The sequence below is a fragment of the Cydia fagiglandana genome, chromosome 22, assembly GCF_963556715.1.
Source record: "Cydia fagiglandana chromosome 22, ilCydFagi1.1, whole genome shotgun sequence".
NCBI classification, from domain to species: Eukaryota; Metazoa; Arthropoda; class Insecta; order Lepidoptera; family Tortricidae; genus Cydia; species Cydia fagiglandana.
The window spans coordinates 11,355,529-11,372,891 of record NC_085953.1 but is presented as its reverse complement, the minus strand read 5'-3'; the positions used below and the strand labels follow the sequence as shown (position 1 = coordinate 11,372,891).

General features: G+C 39.9%; 1 protein-coding gene across 3 annotated transcripts in view; it reads left to right on the top strand.

Moving 5' to 3' along the window:
- Positions 1–17,139, top strand: part of LOC134675422 (facilitated trehalose transporter Tret1-2 homolog) — a 176,474-nt gene extending 159,335 nt beyond the window's left edge. For all 3 annotated transcript variants that reach the window (XM_063533675.1, XM_063533676.1, XM_063533674.1), the window contains 3 exons: positions 12,958–13,289; positions 14,214–14,349; positions 15,809–17,139. In XM_063533675.1, coding sequence (XP_063389745.1) covers positions 12,966–13,289; positions 14,214–14,349; positions 15,809–17,031 — 1,683 coding nt within the window. In that variant the 5' untranslated portion in view covers positions 12,958–12,965 and the 3' untranslated portion in view covers positions 17,032–17,139. The remainder of the gene's footprint in view (positions 1–12,957; positions 13,290–14,213; positions 14,350–15,808) is intronic.
- The last annotated feature ends 224 nt before the right edge of the window (positions 17,140–17,363 follow it).

Here is a 17,363-nt window from a genome sequence, read left to right as displayed (position 1 = left end):
GGTTGTTTAACTCTCTCACGTAGCTATTTTATCCTCGATGTGTATCGGTCCTCGCTTTACGGCTCGGACAAAAAAGTTTGCCTCAGATTTTAAATATTGTATGAAGTGGAATAATTTTGAGTCGAAATTTAGCCGCACCTGGCCCGAACGCTTGTTTTGACTTTTTTGGATTTTATTTTATTTTATAAGCATTGACATAAATCTGAGCCCACACAGTCATTAACAGTTTTTGCCTTTAATTAAGTCCACAACAAACTAAAACAAAGAATAACCTATATTTTAAAACTAGTGCCTACGCCCATTCTGGGAATTAGTTGTCAAGCAGACCCCAGGCTCCCATGAGCCTTGGTAAAATGCCGGGACAACGCGAGGAAGAACCTATAGGTACGCTTGTTTCCGTAGTCGCCAATCCATTGAAATTGATAAATGACGGAATAAGAACTAGACAAAATGACGTCGTTATGACACCTCAACGTCATAAGGAGGCTGCACATAAACATTGATTGTTATCGTAACAATACACAAAAGGGCACGTTCTTGTGTAAAAACTGTGATCTTACAACCTTTAGTAATAGAAGTGCGGAAATGAATAAGGGCCAAGTACATAAGAAAATGCAAACAGTGAACAATAGGTGCGTGCTTATAATAACGCTAACGTTTAGGTTAACGTTAATTAGTACGTCGACGGTTGACGGAATCTTCCAGAACATTACGCTTTTCTCATAATCCTGGAGCCAAATTTTATTGTGAAATTAAGCTCCGAGTTTCTTCACACGGAAATATTTTAAAATAATAATCTTTACCAAAATTTCACAAATTCTATGCTTCGCCTTTAGTTACAATTACTTATTCTGTGGTTACATTTTTATTTCATTGCTAAAAATGCATAAAAGACAAAGTTACTAAAAAAGATAGTTACTTTCGCATTTATAATATAAAATAATATTAGTACACATGATGAGTGTGATTTGTAACCATATAATGTTTGCAAATGAAGATATACACTTCGGGTATATCTTCATTTACATGTATATAGTATATACATGTATACACTTCGGGACACTATTGAAGAACAATCATGAAAGTCTGGATTCCTCATTTTTGTCATGAAATAAATATATGTACGATCAAAAACAACTATCAAACAAATGATTATTATTATAAAAACGTTTGGTTTGGTCTGTGCTATCTTGTCGTACGAGTACACAGAAATCATTTGATAAAACCGGCCAAGTGCGAGTCGGACTCGGGCACGAGGGTTTCATACCATCACGCAAAAAACGGCAAAAAAAAACACGTTTGTTGTATGGAAGCCCCACTTAAATATTTATTATATTCTGTTTTTAGGGTTCCGTACCCAAAGGGTAAAACGGGACCCTATTACTAAGACTCTGCTGTCCGTCCGTCCGTCCGTCTGTCAACAGGCTGTATCTCACGTACCGTGATAGCTAGACAGTTGAAATGTTCACAGATGATGTATTTCTGTTGCCGCTATAACAACAAATACTAAAAATAGAATAAAATAAAGATTTAAGTGGGGCTCCCATACAACAAACGTGATTTTTGACCGAAGTTAGGCAACGTCGCGCGGGGTCAGTACTTGGATGGGTGATTAGTATTTGTTGTTATAGCGGCAAAAGAAATATAATTAAATACATCATCTGTGAAAATTTCAACTGCCTAGCTATCACGGTGCATGAGATACAGCCTGGTGACAGACAGACGGAAGGCGAGTCTTTAGTAAGGGTCCCGTTTTTACCCTCTGGGTGCGGAACCCTAAAATGCTGAATCTGTCATGTAGAGCAATGACCCACTTAGACAATGAATTTATTTAAAAAAGAGATAAGATATGCCAGACAGTTTCTGTTTAAGTTGATTGCAAATGATTATGAACCTGCCTATTTTTTCTACAAATAAATAGAACTGTTAGCATTTAAGTCTGTATTGTTTCAGTACTTAAAATTGTATTTTATTTACGTTTCGCTTATTATATTATATAAGATATATGACGACCAAGGTGGGAAAATGCCGCCTGTATAACATATCTGGTCCAAATTTTAATCTATTTAATACTTATCTTCTTCTAAGTCGGTCCCTCACTGCTGAGGATCGTGACTACTAATTTTTCCTATGGCAGCTCTTCACTTCTCCCTGTCAGTTGCTTTGTGGAAAGCGTTGCTTAGTGTGATGTCCATCTGGGCGGATATTTGGTCACACCATCTCGTTGGACTTGGTCCTCTAGGCCGTCTGCCGTCCACCTTTCCCATCACCACAAGTCTCTCCAAGTTGTCAGGGTCTCTGCGAGTAGGGTTTGCACGACGGATCCGAAATGTATGGGAAGATCCGCGGATCCGGTTCCAGATCCGGATAATTTCATACATATCGGATCCGGATTGCAAACCCTATCTGCGAGCTATGTGACCGAAGTATCTTAGTACTCGTTGAAGACAGATGGTGGATAGTCTAGGTTCCTTTTCCAATTTGAGCGGCGCTAATATGGATACATTAGTGCGGCGTGCCGTCCAGGGTATTCGGAGCATCTACTTATAAATACAGTAGAGTCCGGTTAGTACGACTCCGCATATAACAACCAACCGCTTATAGCGACGTAAGTATAGGCACTTGTTTGGTTTTAGTACAAGCTACTATGAAAGCACAACCGTTTATAACGACTCCGCTTATAACGACCGATCGCTTTTAACGACGGAAATTGACTCAAAATCCGTCCGTCAAGTCCGGTTACAACGACGAGCGACGTAGTTTTTACAAATAAATTGTTGGTAAGAAGCTTACTCCGTCCCGCGCACCCAACTCTCCTCCCCCTTTTGCATATAGGGAGCAAGATGAAATAGATAGTCATGCGACTTTTCGTAATCTTGCAAACTAAATAAAACAATTCCCATTATTCGATTGAGCTTAAACTTCACACACATAATAAAAAAAATAAGATAAATAAGATATAATTATGTAAGTTGGGTGACATAATGCAATATTTTGGTAGGTACCTTCGAGCTGATCTGTCGATGGACACAGGAGGTGGTCACAGGAACTATGTGATAAAACAACGTCATCTTGATTAGATTCCCAAGAATTACGACTTTTTATTTTACGGGATTCGAGTAATTTGCGGATGACGAGTGAGTACGCGTACCTTGATGAAAAGTGGCTTCTTCTAAACACACAAGTCTCTCCATTTAAGACAAGGTGTCGTAATACTAACGTAAATATATATTTTATTTAAAAGAAATGTTTTATTTCTTTGATTGTCGCATAAGTATTAATAAATTCAAAATGATGTAATTATTTTGATTAAAAAATATATTAAAATTGGCGGCTCGTTTTGTACGACGTCCGGTTAGTACGACGTAATATCAGCGGTCCCTTGAGTGTCGTTATAACCGGACTCTACTGTAACTGCATTACGCACCGCATATACCTATCCCAAGTTTATATATCAACCACAATAATAATATATTTTTTGCAAGTTTAGGCATTTTCCTGGATAATAATACCAGGACGCCAGGAAGATGATTACTTTTACGATTACTGTTAAACCTGACGTATCTATTTATGAAAATAAGAACAATGGGAGTTATTAAACGGTGAAAATAATCAAGGAATAACGTAGTTCTACATGCTTAAAAAACAATCCAGGAAATGACGTTATATGAAGACGATAATATAACACGAGAATGGCACACCTAGAGTCATCCTTAAAACTTTACATATGCACTTCTACTTATCTTTCTGAGTCAAAACAACTGACATACTTAGTCATAACGTCGCAAAAGTGACATTATCTTCGACGTATTATATATAAAAAGATATTTGAGAGAAGCTGTATGTGTATCTGAATTAGTCTGAACTAAACGTGTGACAAAGAGGTAATGCCCACCTAGCGTTTAAAATTTAAACGCTTTATTTAAACTTTAAATAAAGTATAATTTGCAATAAGTATTGCATAATTCAATGCGATGTTTAATAAAGCTTGAACACGCCAAAACGTGGGCACATAAAATTACAAATAAATAGAAAATAAAGGTCTAATGGAGCGAAATATATATTGAATATAATTGAAAATATTATAGTTTATTATGCTAATATACTAGACTATCATTTCAGCTTCAGGATTTGACATGTCACAGACTTCGTGATGACCAGGACACAGGCACTTTGCACGACATGATTACTGTATGTTTAAGTAGTCCAAGCCAGAGTTATTTGCGGATAAGTTGATAATATAACTTTAACAGGTGTCTTTTTCAAATATTCATTGATATGGGCCCAGTCCATTGCCATCCGCCTTCATTTATTACCATCCCCCAAAAGTACCCTTTTGGCATTGTCAGCATGTCCATCATGTTAATACCCCTTCGTCACTGTTATAGTGTAATGATAACACGATGAATGCTACCAAAATAGTAACTGTGAGCTGTGGCTTCTTTAAAATAGGTTTAGGTCATTTTCGCAAATGTTTCTTGCATATATTTCTATAGTCAATGTCCCTTATGCGAATCAATTAACGGCATCGCTTGATGCAATCACAAGTAGCTGGCTCAACCATAAATAATGGGGATACTTAGCATTATTTTTATCTTGCAATCTTCGGGAATGTATTAGCAACTCATAGAAGTCAAACTTTTTATTTTGTGTATTGCTTGAAGTATGTATTTCTATAGAACCATCGTCTAACACCTAACACGCTCAAATACGTTAAAAATGATCAAACGTTTTAATATCCTACATTTTGCATACAAATTTCATTTAGCACCACTATTTTGGGAGCAGATAAGCTCTTGCTAGCTCTTAATCTAACTTGACTTCTCTTTTTGTACATAAATTTGAGATATTTGTCCGTTTTTTGTAACATAAGAAAAATTAGGTTTCGGTCTTTATGTAAGAACGCTGTATGTTCCTAGTTTCTTTTTTTTTCTCATTTGTATCTCGTGTTTTTCTGCTTTCTGGTTGTCTTTCCATTCATTGACGTCTCCGCAACATTTCAAAAACACAAAAACTAATCGATCCTCGATATATTAACATTTTCACAAGTTTCCTTAGCCTAATCGACTTTTCCAATGCTATTGGTGCAAAGTGATTTCGCTCCGTTATTGTTTAAAGCTCGTTATCATGAAAACGAATCATACAATTGACAACTATTGTGGTATCATATGTTCCTCATACTATAGCGATTTTAATTTAAGTAAAGAAATAAAATTTAACCACCCTTTACAAAATTTATAAGCAAAAATGTGTGCCCACGTTTTGGCGTGTTCAAGCTTTATAAATATTAGTTAAATTTACGTACTGACGCGATCGCTTGGACAGGTCTCCACGGAAGACCAGCGTCAAGATACCTGAAAGGTAACTTGTCATCAAGCTGAGGGGAGACCTATTCAGTGACGTTTATGTTTTATACTTATAAAAGTTTTGTATTAGTTTTAAGCAATACTGTAAGCGGCCTGAATAAATTTATTTTCTTCTCCTTTCTTCAATTATCTTTCTAATGATGGCTTTAATGTTTACCCACAACACAAGCCTTCTTGAGCTTACCGTAGTGCTTCGTCAATTTGTGTAAAAAAGTCCCATAATATTTATTTAATGTAAATCGTACAATGTACCTGAGATGTGCAGTTATAATATTTTGTTGATATGAGTAAATCACGTGCGTGACACGTCTAAATGCGCGCAGTAACGGTACCTTTTTGCATAATATATTTTTTGCAGCGTCTGGCGTATCACAGTATTAATTTTATTATGTCTCGATATATTTAAATGTGTCAAATGAAAAAAAAACAATGTAAAGTATTTTTGTACCGGTTTAATATTAGTCCAGGTGTAGTTAGTACATCTGTGACAACTAAAAATAGCACTTTGAAAATCCACCCCGTTTGCCTACACAAAATATTTAAACTTAACATGAAATATATTTCCGGTATGACGTGATTCAAAGTAAATAATTCATCAAAACAATTAATGTTTGCAATCAAACAAATAAATACTCCGTTAATCAAACAATTATAATATTTGTTTACGCATAACAAAAACGTGTGCACTCATATAATTATGATAAGTTAATCAAAGTATGCTTTAGATAATTTACTACTGCATTTACTAGTAAAGTAAATTGCAAAGTTTACCTTGTTTTAGATAAGAAAACAATTGTTCTAATTAATTAACGGACTTCTGTACTAAGAATAGGTAAAGAAGACAGACAAGTAAAGTAGAGGGAATTTCGATAGCTAAAGTGGAAAATAATCAATAAACCAGGCAGTCGACTAGTAGTGATGGATTTTATTAGCGAACTGACGTACAAAAATATAAACAGTCAAAATAACATTAGAATTTAAATATGGAATTAAAAAAGAACTTAAGACTAGACATAGATAATAGTGTAAACGTATCAAAACCTATTTACATATACACCCTTAACATCCCACCCCCTTGTGTGCGAAAGCACACAAAACTAGCCAGACTAGATATAAACTGAGACTTTATGCCTCTAATCTGACCAATTTTTTAGAAGGTCGACGAAGAATTCCACCTGATGTGGCTACGTCCACCACCCTGACCACTCCGTCTCTGCCAGGGAATGTAGCAACGACGCGGCCGCGTGGCCAGGTTCCTCGGGGTAGGTTCTGGTCTACAATGATGACTAAGTCGCCAACAGTCAAGTCGTGCTCTCTGTTCTCCGCTATCTGGCGAGGTTGCATGGTTGGCAGAATTTCTTTTGCCCATCGGTTCCAAAAGTGGTCGGCCAATCTCAACGCCTTCCTCCAGTCAGCACGTCTTAAAAGGTCTCGGTCGTCAAGGGTTGCAGGCAGAACCTGGTTAGAAGATGAGCCAATTAGAAAGTGGAAGGGCGTTAGGGTTTCCTGGTCTTCAGGGCCAACAGGGACATGGGTCAGAGGTCGAGAATTTACAATTGCCTCAGCTTCTAGAAGGAGAGTTACTAGGACTTCGGGATTAGGTTCTCTTTCACGTAATGTGGCGTTCAGCGCGACTTTGATGGTGCGAATCAGTCTCTCCCAGCATCCGCCGAAAAAAGGAGCAGCGGCAGGAATAAAGCTCCATTTTATTCCTCTATTGGCAGCAAAATCGTAGACCTCATGCTGATAAAAATCTCGTAAAATTCGGTCTGCACCAATAAAACATGTACCGTTGTCAGAATATACAGTATTGGGAGTTCCTCTTCTAGCAATAAACCGTCGCAGGCTCATTATTGCGGAGTCAGCAGAAAGGGAATGTACAAGCTCCAGGTGAACGGCTCTGGATGTCATGCAGGTGTACAGGGCCACATAACGTTTCTCTTGTCTTCGACCGATCTTGGTATTTAACGGGCCGAAATAATCCAAGCCAGTGTACGTGAATGGGCGGCGGTGGTGGGCAAGCCGCTGAGGAGGAAGGTTACCGGTCATCGGATTCATTGGCTTTGCTCTTTTGATGCGACAGAACAAACATTTGCTGGTGACGCTTCGAACAGTACTGCGCAGATGAAGAAGCCAATATTTTTGTCGAACCTCATTGACCACCATTTCATTGTTTGCATGTCCAGCCTTGCGATGGTAGAAATTGACCAATAAGCGCACTACTGGGTGTCGTCCATCTAGAATGATTGGAAACTTGATCTCGGAACCGACGTCTTGTACAGCAACGATTCTGCCAGCTAGGTGCAACAAGTTGTCTGGCCCCATTCTGGGAGAAAGCTTTGCCAGGCGACTACTCTTTGGTATCAATTCTCCACGTTCTATTATTGGGATTTCGTCACTAAATGACTCAGATTGTACTTTCTTCAGGACGTGCCTTTCTGCGGCTTCCATAAGTTCCGCTGTCAGGGGGATTAGAGTGGTGGACGTAGGTGTATTCGTACGTTGACGAAGCCTAACATCGGTGCTAGGAGCAACGCGACCTACCCGATCTAAAGCCGAGCGAAATTTAGACGCAGCTTGCAAAACGCGAGCAGTAGCACGAAGTAATCGTAGCCAGTCACTAAAACGACTGAAATCCGCGGTAATTGTCAGATGACCAACCACAAGTCCAGAAGTCTGCTTCCGCTCTTCCTGGACTATAGGCTGACCAGCTGGTTCAACAGGCCAATTCTCCGGAGGATCGAGGAGGAACGAGGGACCTGTAAACCATCGGTGGTTTGGATTAAGATGAAGCGGCTTAATCCTAGTGGCATCGTCCGCAACGTTCAAATCAGTTGGGACCCATTTCCAATCTTGCACGCGCGTATTTTCTGTAATTTCTCCTACGCGATGGGCCACAAAGGGTTTGTACGTTCGTGCGTCACTTCTGAGCCAACCGAGGACAGTTCTTGAATCTGTCCACAAGAAAGTTCGTAAAGGTTTTTTCTTATGAAACTCTTTAATAGTGACAGCAAGGCGAGAAGCTATCAAAGCGCCCTGCAATTCTAGACGAGGAATTGAAGTGGGCTTCAAAGGTGAGACTCTCGTCTTACTGGTGATGAGTGCGAGCTTGACTGTACCATCTGCATATAATAAGCGCCAATAAGCGACGGTGGCAAAGGCAAGCTCGCTTGCGTCCGCGAAAATGTGTAGCTCCCTGTGTAGAGGTTCTCCATTGAGCTTGGCGTACCATCGTGGAATCCTAATTGTAGATACGTCAGACAGTTCCTCAAACCACTCGTTCCACTTTAAAATCTGTGATGGTGGAAAGGGTGTGTCCCAGTCAATATTGGATCTCCATGCCTCCTGAAGTAGTATACGCCCTTTGACTACTATTGGGCCCAACAAACCTAGTGGGTCGTATACTTTCATGAGGTGGGACAACACTTTGCGTTTATTAAAACTGCCCTGTAGTATGAGACCTTCTAAACCGGTCCTAAATCCGATAGTGTCTGATATAGGATCCCATGAAACACCTAAGGCTCTGACGCTACTTGACTCACTACCAAGTGACATCTCACTAGGTTGGGCGGCGCGCAGTTCAGTCGGTACAAGACGCAATGCTCCTTGATCGTTAGAAATCCAGCCACACATTTCGAAACATGCGTTACGATGAATAGTCACAACATCGGATGCCATCTGTGCAGCTTCGTCAACATCGTCCAGACTATCCAAGAAATCGTCCATATAGGAACTATGGATACTTGCGTTGGCTGCCGCTGGATACGAATCTTGGTGTGACATAGCGTTTTTATGTTTAATGTACAACGCAGTGAAAGGGCTGGACGATGCTCCAAAAATGACAGCTGTCATCCGATATTCTTTTAGAGGCGTTGTTTCCCTTGACTGAACGTCGCGCCATAAAAAACGTAGTGCGTCACGATCTTGTTCACGGATTTTTATTTGAGGAAACATTTCCTTAATATCAGCTGTTATGGCAACAGCGCCCTCTCTGAACCGAAATAAAATACCTAATAAATTTTCTAAAAGATCAGGTCCTTGAAGCAGCAACGAATTTAATGAAACACCCTGATTAGTCGCGGCTGCGTCGTGGACAACACGAAGTTTACGTTTTTGTGGATGGTACACGCCAAAATGAGGCAAATACCACCTTATTCTTGCGTTAATGTCACTTTGGTTAGGTTCAGAATCGGTTTTTAATTTATTTGTATTGTTGTTCACACTTGACAGCTTAATGTCAAAATTTGTTTCTGCTTTATTCGGACTGACTGTACTAGGTTGTAAGTTATCAGATACGGTGTGAATTTTATTTGGATAATCGCTTAAATTGGTATCGCGTTTGAGATCAATGCTTGTGTTGACGCTTTTAGTGATAAGATGATTATAATAAGTGCCGGGATTGCACTCTTCAGCGTAATTTTTAGCAATCATGTTATCAATAAACTTTTTATACGCGTCAGCGAAGGCGGGCTCACGAATCATTCGCCTTTCGAGGCTTAGAAATCTTGATAAAGCTTGTGGGTAGCTATCGGGAACACACTGTATGTTGTCACGCCACGGAAGACCTACTTCATATCTACCGGTCGGTAAGCGTGTGGTGGTAGCATCAAGAATCTCGACGGCACGGGAGTCTAGCTTGCTAAATAGAGTCTCGCGCTTAGAGATACCGAGCGAGTCGAGTTTGTATTGCTCCTTTATCAGTGACTCCAGGCGTTCATTTTCAGAAGGTTCAGTGCGGTATAACTGACAATGGTTGACGAACTCGACTGGCTTGGTTTTGCTACTCGTTGGTCCATACAAAGTCCACCCAAGCAAAGTGCGACAAGCGGCGGGCTCGTTACGTCTGCCTTCACAAACCTCGCGACATATTGACAGATGCCAATGCTCAGCACCAATAAGTACGGTTGGTGTAGCGTCAGCATATGTCAAGTATTCGGCTAGGTCTTTTAAGTGAGCATAAGATTCAATAGTCTCTCTAGATAGAGTTTGTTCGTTCAAGCCTAACGATTGTACAGCCTTAGCACGATTTACCAAATGGATGTCAGATTCATATTTACCTCTTATGTAAAAGTCAACGTACCTTACCTTTGTAGTTGTTTGTAAACCCATGATACCATTGACAGTTATGATCTCTTCAGGCCCTATTAAACCCATGCGAGCAGCCACTTTACAATCGATCATAGTCGCAGTACTGCCATCATCGAGAAACGCGAAGGTTTCATAGCTGCCATTTGGCCCTGACAGTGTCACTGGTAAAACTTTCAACATTGTAATATTTGAACATATTTCATTAGATGTTTTATGTTGATTACACGATATACCTATATTTGACACAGTCACATTATTGTCTGACACCTTATTATCGGCTGGCGAGGAACTCGACGTATGCTGGGTATCACTTTCAGCCGCAGGAACGCAAATGACGTTATTAATCCGTGTATCGGGTGTAGGCGGTGATCTAAACGTATCCTGCCTGCCGTGCAAAAGAGGGTTGTGTCGAAAAGTACAACCATCGACCCCGCAAGGGTTGCTTTTGCATAATTTCCATAGGTGTGAGTTGTCTTTTAGACATTTATAACAAACTTTGTGTTCACGTAACCAACGCCACCTATCGTCAACAGATAACGACGTAAATTCAGTACAGTTTTTAATATTGTGGGATTTTTTACAATAAACACACTCTATCTTACCAATCGTTTTATTTTTGTCATGAGTGACGGAATGTATATTTTCACGTTTAAATGGTTTATTCATTGGAAAATGTACTCGTGATTGTTGCGGTATAGACATAGAAAGCCCTACTTCTGGCGATAAAGCGAATTTAATATAGCGTTCGTGTTCGCGTGTTAGAAAGTCAGATAAAAGTTCTAACTTTGACTTGAGATGGTTTGACGTTTCTGACAAATCTGACGCATAATCAGACCATCTCATTTTCATTAAAGGGTTAAATTTTCCTAGAATATTATGAAACAGCTCCGGCGATTGTAAATATTCTCGTAGGCCGAGTAATTTCATAGTAGATAAAGAATTGCGTACCTTATTAGCGAAAATACCTATCTCCTTTAGGTCAGGCCCGAGCCGAGGCAGCGTTTTCAAAATCTGAACTTCGCCGAAGACAATCATTTCGGGACAAGCAAATGTACGTTCGAGTGCTGCCATGATATCTTCGGAAGCTGCCGCGGTGTTGAGTAAAGAGGCGACGGCCTCCCGGGCGGGCCCGCGGAGTGCGTTATATAGACGCGCCGTATTTTCTGCGGGGGAATAAGAAGTTTTAGTACTATCAAATAAGTATTTAAATTGAAGCCATTGTGACGAGTTGCCATAGAAAGTTGGAAGCTCAATTTTAGCTTTTCTTGGCACGTCTCGTGCGGCGAGCGCTTTAGCTGCGGCAGCCGTATCGGCAATAGCTTGTAAAAACGTGGCAGAGCCGGTTATTGGCTCGGTTTGATCTTGACGGCGGCACTCTTCATTTACATGATCATTGTTAAAATCAATCAGTGCATTATCGTGGCCGTTTTGACGTTTGACGTCTTCACGCAATAAAGGTGAATTAATACGGTTATTTACTACATTACACTCTACAGTAGGTTCTGGCCGTAAATTTATAGGGGGATCGGCGGTCATGGTGGTAACTACCGCTATATGTGGCGGAATAGTTACACCCACTTCGGCCCGTGTGTCTACGGGTTGCCTTTCCTGATTTACGTCACGAACCCAAGATGCTGTACGAGAATATGCATTACTAACCGTGTGATTGGAACGCTCCTCGGCTTCTAAGGCGGCTATTTTCGCTTCAAGTTCAAGCTGTTCTACCTGTTTAACCTGCTCAAGGAGTTTCCGTTCGCGTTGAAAGAGCTCTTGTTCCCTTTCTATGCTCTTGCGGGCCAAGTGGGCCTCCGCGGTCAATCGTCGTGCCCTAATCGTGGCCGATGATCGCGTAGAGCCCGAAGCGCGAGACCTGCAACTGAGGGGAACATTAACTTGTTCGGCGCTGGTGCCGGTTGTGAGGCACTCGCGAGACGTCCCGGGGATTTGCGGGTCGGAAGCCGCGGGTGGTACGGTGGCGTCGGCCGCACCGTGATCCAACTTTTTGGACTGGCCGAGCCTACCCGTGGCAGGGGTACCCGTTTCCGAGCGCGTCATTTTAGCGCTTTTAGCCGACTGCTTGGTTTTAGATCGCAAGATCATTAGTGAGGAAGAAGGACCAAAATAAAGAAGACAGACAAGTAAAGTAGAGGGAATTTCGATAGCTAAAGTGGAAAATAATCAATAAACCAGGCAGTCGACTAGTTGTGATGGATTTTATTAGCGAACTGACGTACAAAAATATAAACAGTCAAAATAACATTAGAATTTAAATATGGAATTAAAAAAGAACTTAAGACTAGACATAGATAATAGTGTAAACGTATCAAAACCTATTTACATATACACCCTTAACAATAGGTATATGAGTTATTTAAAGATCAACAGGAAAATGATACATAAAATAAATGACATAAGTTGCAAGATGAACTTAATGCTAACCTACTCAGAAATCCCTTCGTTTGTCTGTCCTTTTTCATTTATAAAATCATCTTCTCTTTTACAGAATAAGCGATGGCGCCAAAGAGAGAAGACATCACAGAAGATCAAGAAACAACAAAAGAAGACACAACAGACAAAGAAGACAGAGTAGCAGAGAATCCTGATAAAGACAAAGATATTAAAGAAGATAATCCTGACAACGAAAAAGAAACATCTGAAACTGATAAAGTACCTGACGCAGATATGGTTGGAAAACTGTCAAATTATTACCAGAATTTGAAGCATGATTCAGCCACAGGTCTAGCGCTAGATAGTAATAAGAATGTAACCTCAAAAGAAGAAACTCTCCTGGAGGACTCCAGGACTGTAGTGCGATTTTCTCCAGTGTGGAAACAGGTAAATAATCCTTTATATACTTATGACTAATGTGAAAAAGTAACTGAAGAAGCGAAGATTTTGTAACAACTTTTGGGCAAATTGCATGACCAATACATTAGTTCCATTGCCGTTTCGGTTGCCATTCAAGAGGCAGACCTTTTGTCACTACTTGAAGAAAAATCGAAATTTAAAATCTGTGACATAATTAAAATAGCACCCTGTTGAGTGTAGACCTGTCTAAAACCATCGCCAAAATCCTATCATAAAACCGATACGTTTTGGAGGTACTTAGGAACATTCATTTGTATGGTCAAACATAAAGAAAAAACAAATGTGAATATGAAAATGTGAGAGACTTTTCGTTCGAAATTCATATGCCGGCTTATGATAACATTTCCTCACTTTGACTTAGCTAATCCCATGCAGTCCGCTTCTACTCGTATCTTTAGATTGATATGGTAAATAATAGAGACTAAAAAGCTAAACAACCTAAATCAATGTCTATGATGAGGGCATAATGTCAATTTGTAATTCATTTCCATAACTCATTAAACATGCGGGTGGCATTTCAAAGATACATAAACCATTGTTAGACTTAGAAAAGGAGTTCATGAATTGTCAGTTTTCATCATTGTATCATTCAGATTGTATCATATAAAAATGCAGGTAATAATACCTATTGGCACATATCTAGAATAATTGGTATCTTACTTACTTTAATCTATTAGTGTTGGTTACGTACAGCGTGTAATATGTAATATATTTATCTTCTAAAATATAGTTTTTTTTTGGATTTATCTTCCAAACCTCAAAAATTTTACCCAATCGGCGCAGTAGATGGATATACAGACCAACACACGAGTGATCCTATAAGGGTTTAGTTTTCATTTGAGATACTGAACCCTAACAAAAACTAAGGTCTAAATAATTGTTATATTCCAGACAATAGCAGCATCGGCTTCAATCCTCATCACATTTATCTCCGGTTTGACGTCAGGGTATTCCGCCATCTTATTGCCCCAGCTCAAAGCAGAGGATGGCGCCATCCCGTGGGATCCATCCACACAGTCCTGGATAGGTCAGTATAAAGCAAAGATTCACTGATTGTATAAACCCCACAGGTTACCAGGGCCCACAGATTATCAGTTCGCCGGACGATATCAGCCTGTCGGTTGTTCGGAGCTATCAAATTTTGCATTTAACTGACAGGCCGATATCGTCCGGCGGATTGGTAATCACTGTAATCAATGGGCTCCTTTAGCCGAGTTTCTTGCCGGTCCCATATTGGGATACCCTCGTCCAATTTAAGAGGGATTTAAATCTCGGGCAGAGGTGTAGGGTTAGAGCTGATGTAGATTTATTTGACGTTCATAAGCGCAGCGTATTATGCCTACTAGAAAAAATATATTAAATTTATATTTAAGTACCTATATCTTAGGTGTATAAAGCTTAAGATAATTTCGAAAAATGCAAAGAGTTCTATAAATGTACATCGGCTTTTATGACTATATTACGGTCAGCAGCAAAAGTTGCTAAGCGGACGAGGTGTTCCAAATAACATCGACACGCTCTTATTCTTAAGAGAATAAAGACAAAATGAAGATATTGTTAAGACAATAAAGTCGCGTCAAGATCATTTTGAACACCTCACCTGCTTAGTAACTTCTGCTACTTACTGTATCAGGAAGTCATTCTTCATTATTTAACGTAAAGATAACTGACACGATCTTTATCATTTGTATGTACGTAGTGTGTGTCCTAAATAGTAATAATTTTAATCTTAATTAAACAAGTCGGTTTAATGAGATCAAATCAAAATATGTATTTTTTTATGAGTATTTAATAAATTACCTAAAATATAGTAAAAAAAACATTGAAGATCTTTGTGGTACGCTAAACGTACTAGTTCTCGACATGCTAATGCCCAATAGATGACACCTTGCTGTCACCTCTATTGACAATGACTTAAGTTTCAAGATGGCATGTACTGGGACCGCGTCGAGCACCAGTACGTTTACCTTACCTAACTCTAAAGTCCTATTATTTTCGTGCTGTCGTAAAAGATATAAATACCTCAAAAGAATTACTATAATGTCATTGCCACGCACACAGGTAACGCAGGTCGCAAACCCTTACAAATGAATACAAGATCTAGATGTCTGTTTTAGTACATCAACCTTTTCAAGTATTCAGTTAGCGTCATTGACATTGAAATGCCAAGGCCGTTGCTATTAAGTATGTCTGGAAAATCCACTTTGCTGTGAGATTCTTTTTAGTTCTTCTTTTTAGTCTAGTAACTTATTTTAACACTTTAGTGAGAATTATAAAAGGGACCATGTCATAAAAGGAAACAATTTAATGTTAACGATTTCTGTGAACGTCATAGGCCTTCAAGTTGAAATATAGTTCAATTAGTGATACTGACGATACTGTAAATGTTAGTGAACCTCTAGGTAACCGCCGCAACCTATTTGAATATATTTCTTTTTGTGTAACAAGTAGTTAACCTATTTAAAAAGTTTTTTTTTCCCTTTCAGCTGCAATGGCTGCGCTCCCAATGGCGCCTGGCTGTCTGATCTCTGGTTGGATGATGGAGAAATTTGGTCGCCGCACCTCTCAATACATCATCTGCGCCCCTCTCCTCCTCGGCTGGATTCTCATCGCCTCGGCCACCAACCTCCCTCTCCTCCTAGCTGGAAGATTCCTCACTGGTATCTGCGTTGGACTCTGCGGTCCACTCAGCCCTGTTTACATTGGGGAAACCACAGAACCTAAATACAGAGGCTTCTTTCTAGCTGGTGTCTCCCTAGCTATAGCTGTAGGACTCATAGCGGCACATGTCTTAGGAACTTTCCTGACTTGGCAATGGACAGCTAACATATGCTGCCTCTTCCCTATCCTGGCAGTTCTACTTCTAACTTTAATCCCTGAGAGTCCTACATGGCTGATCTCAAAGGGGAGAATAGAAGAAGGTGTGAAGGCTTACGGTTGGCTTAGAGGTCATAGTGAAGAAGCCAATGCTGAACTTAGAGGGATTTTAGATAAGCAAAAAGCGGCTGATGCAGAGCCTGCTCTGAATTGGAAGGAGAAGCTAATAGCGCTTAAAAGTCCGGAGCTGCTAAAGCCATTGTTTATAATGGTATTCTTTTTCATAGTCTGTCAGCTGTCTGGGGTCAACGCTGTTGCGTTCTATTCTATAGATATAATGGAGAAGGCAGTTGGTACCGGCATGGATCACTACGTCGCTATGCTGGTCATAGATATAGTTAGAGTAATCATGTCTGTGGTCGCCTGCGTGGCTTGCCGCCGCTTCGGCAGACGACCGTTATGCTTCATCAGCGGTATACTCACCGCTCTGTCAATGATCGGGCTCTCTATGTACTTATTTGCGACTGAAGGTATGCAGATCAAAATGTCGTGGATACCTTTGTCCTGTCTCATGATATATATCTGTGCGATCTCTATTGGTCTGGTGCCTTTACCATGGATCATGTGTGGGGAGGTGTTCCCCACTAAAGTTCGGGGTTTGGGCTCCGGTATTAGTTCAGCGACAACTTTCACCGCTTTCTTCGCGGTGGTAAAGACCGCTCCAGGTATGATGCAGCATTTAGGAGAAGTGATTACCTTCCTTAGCTATGGTGCTGTCGCATTAGTGGGCACTGGCGTCCTCTACTTTATTCTCCCAGAAACAAAAGGGAAAAGCTTGCAAGAAATTGAAGAAGAATTCAAATATGGCAAGAAGAGTGTTCACAAAATATGAACAAAGTAATTGTAATAGAAGATAAGACTCTTTATAATACTTTTACGCTAAAAGCGACAGTGTTTATCTGTGATACTTAAGTAGTCAATATTAAAATTATATTTTTAATTGTGTGTTTGTTTTTCTCCTACTTTTTTTTAAATTAGGTATTACTATGCCTACAAGGAAAACCTAATTTGTAATAGAATAAAATCACAGGGCAGAAGGCCAGAAGGTCCCAACAATTAGGGCGCCTCGTTTAGATTAGAACTAAGCTTAGGTACTTAAGTACTATCTGTAAATTAATTTATAGATTATATTTTCTACTTTTGTGTACTTATGTACAGTCACCT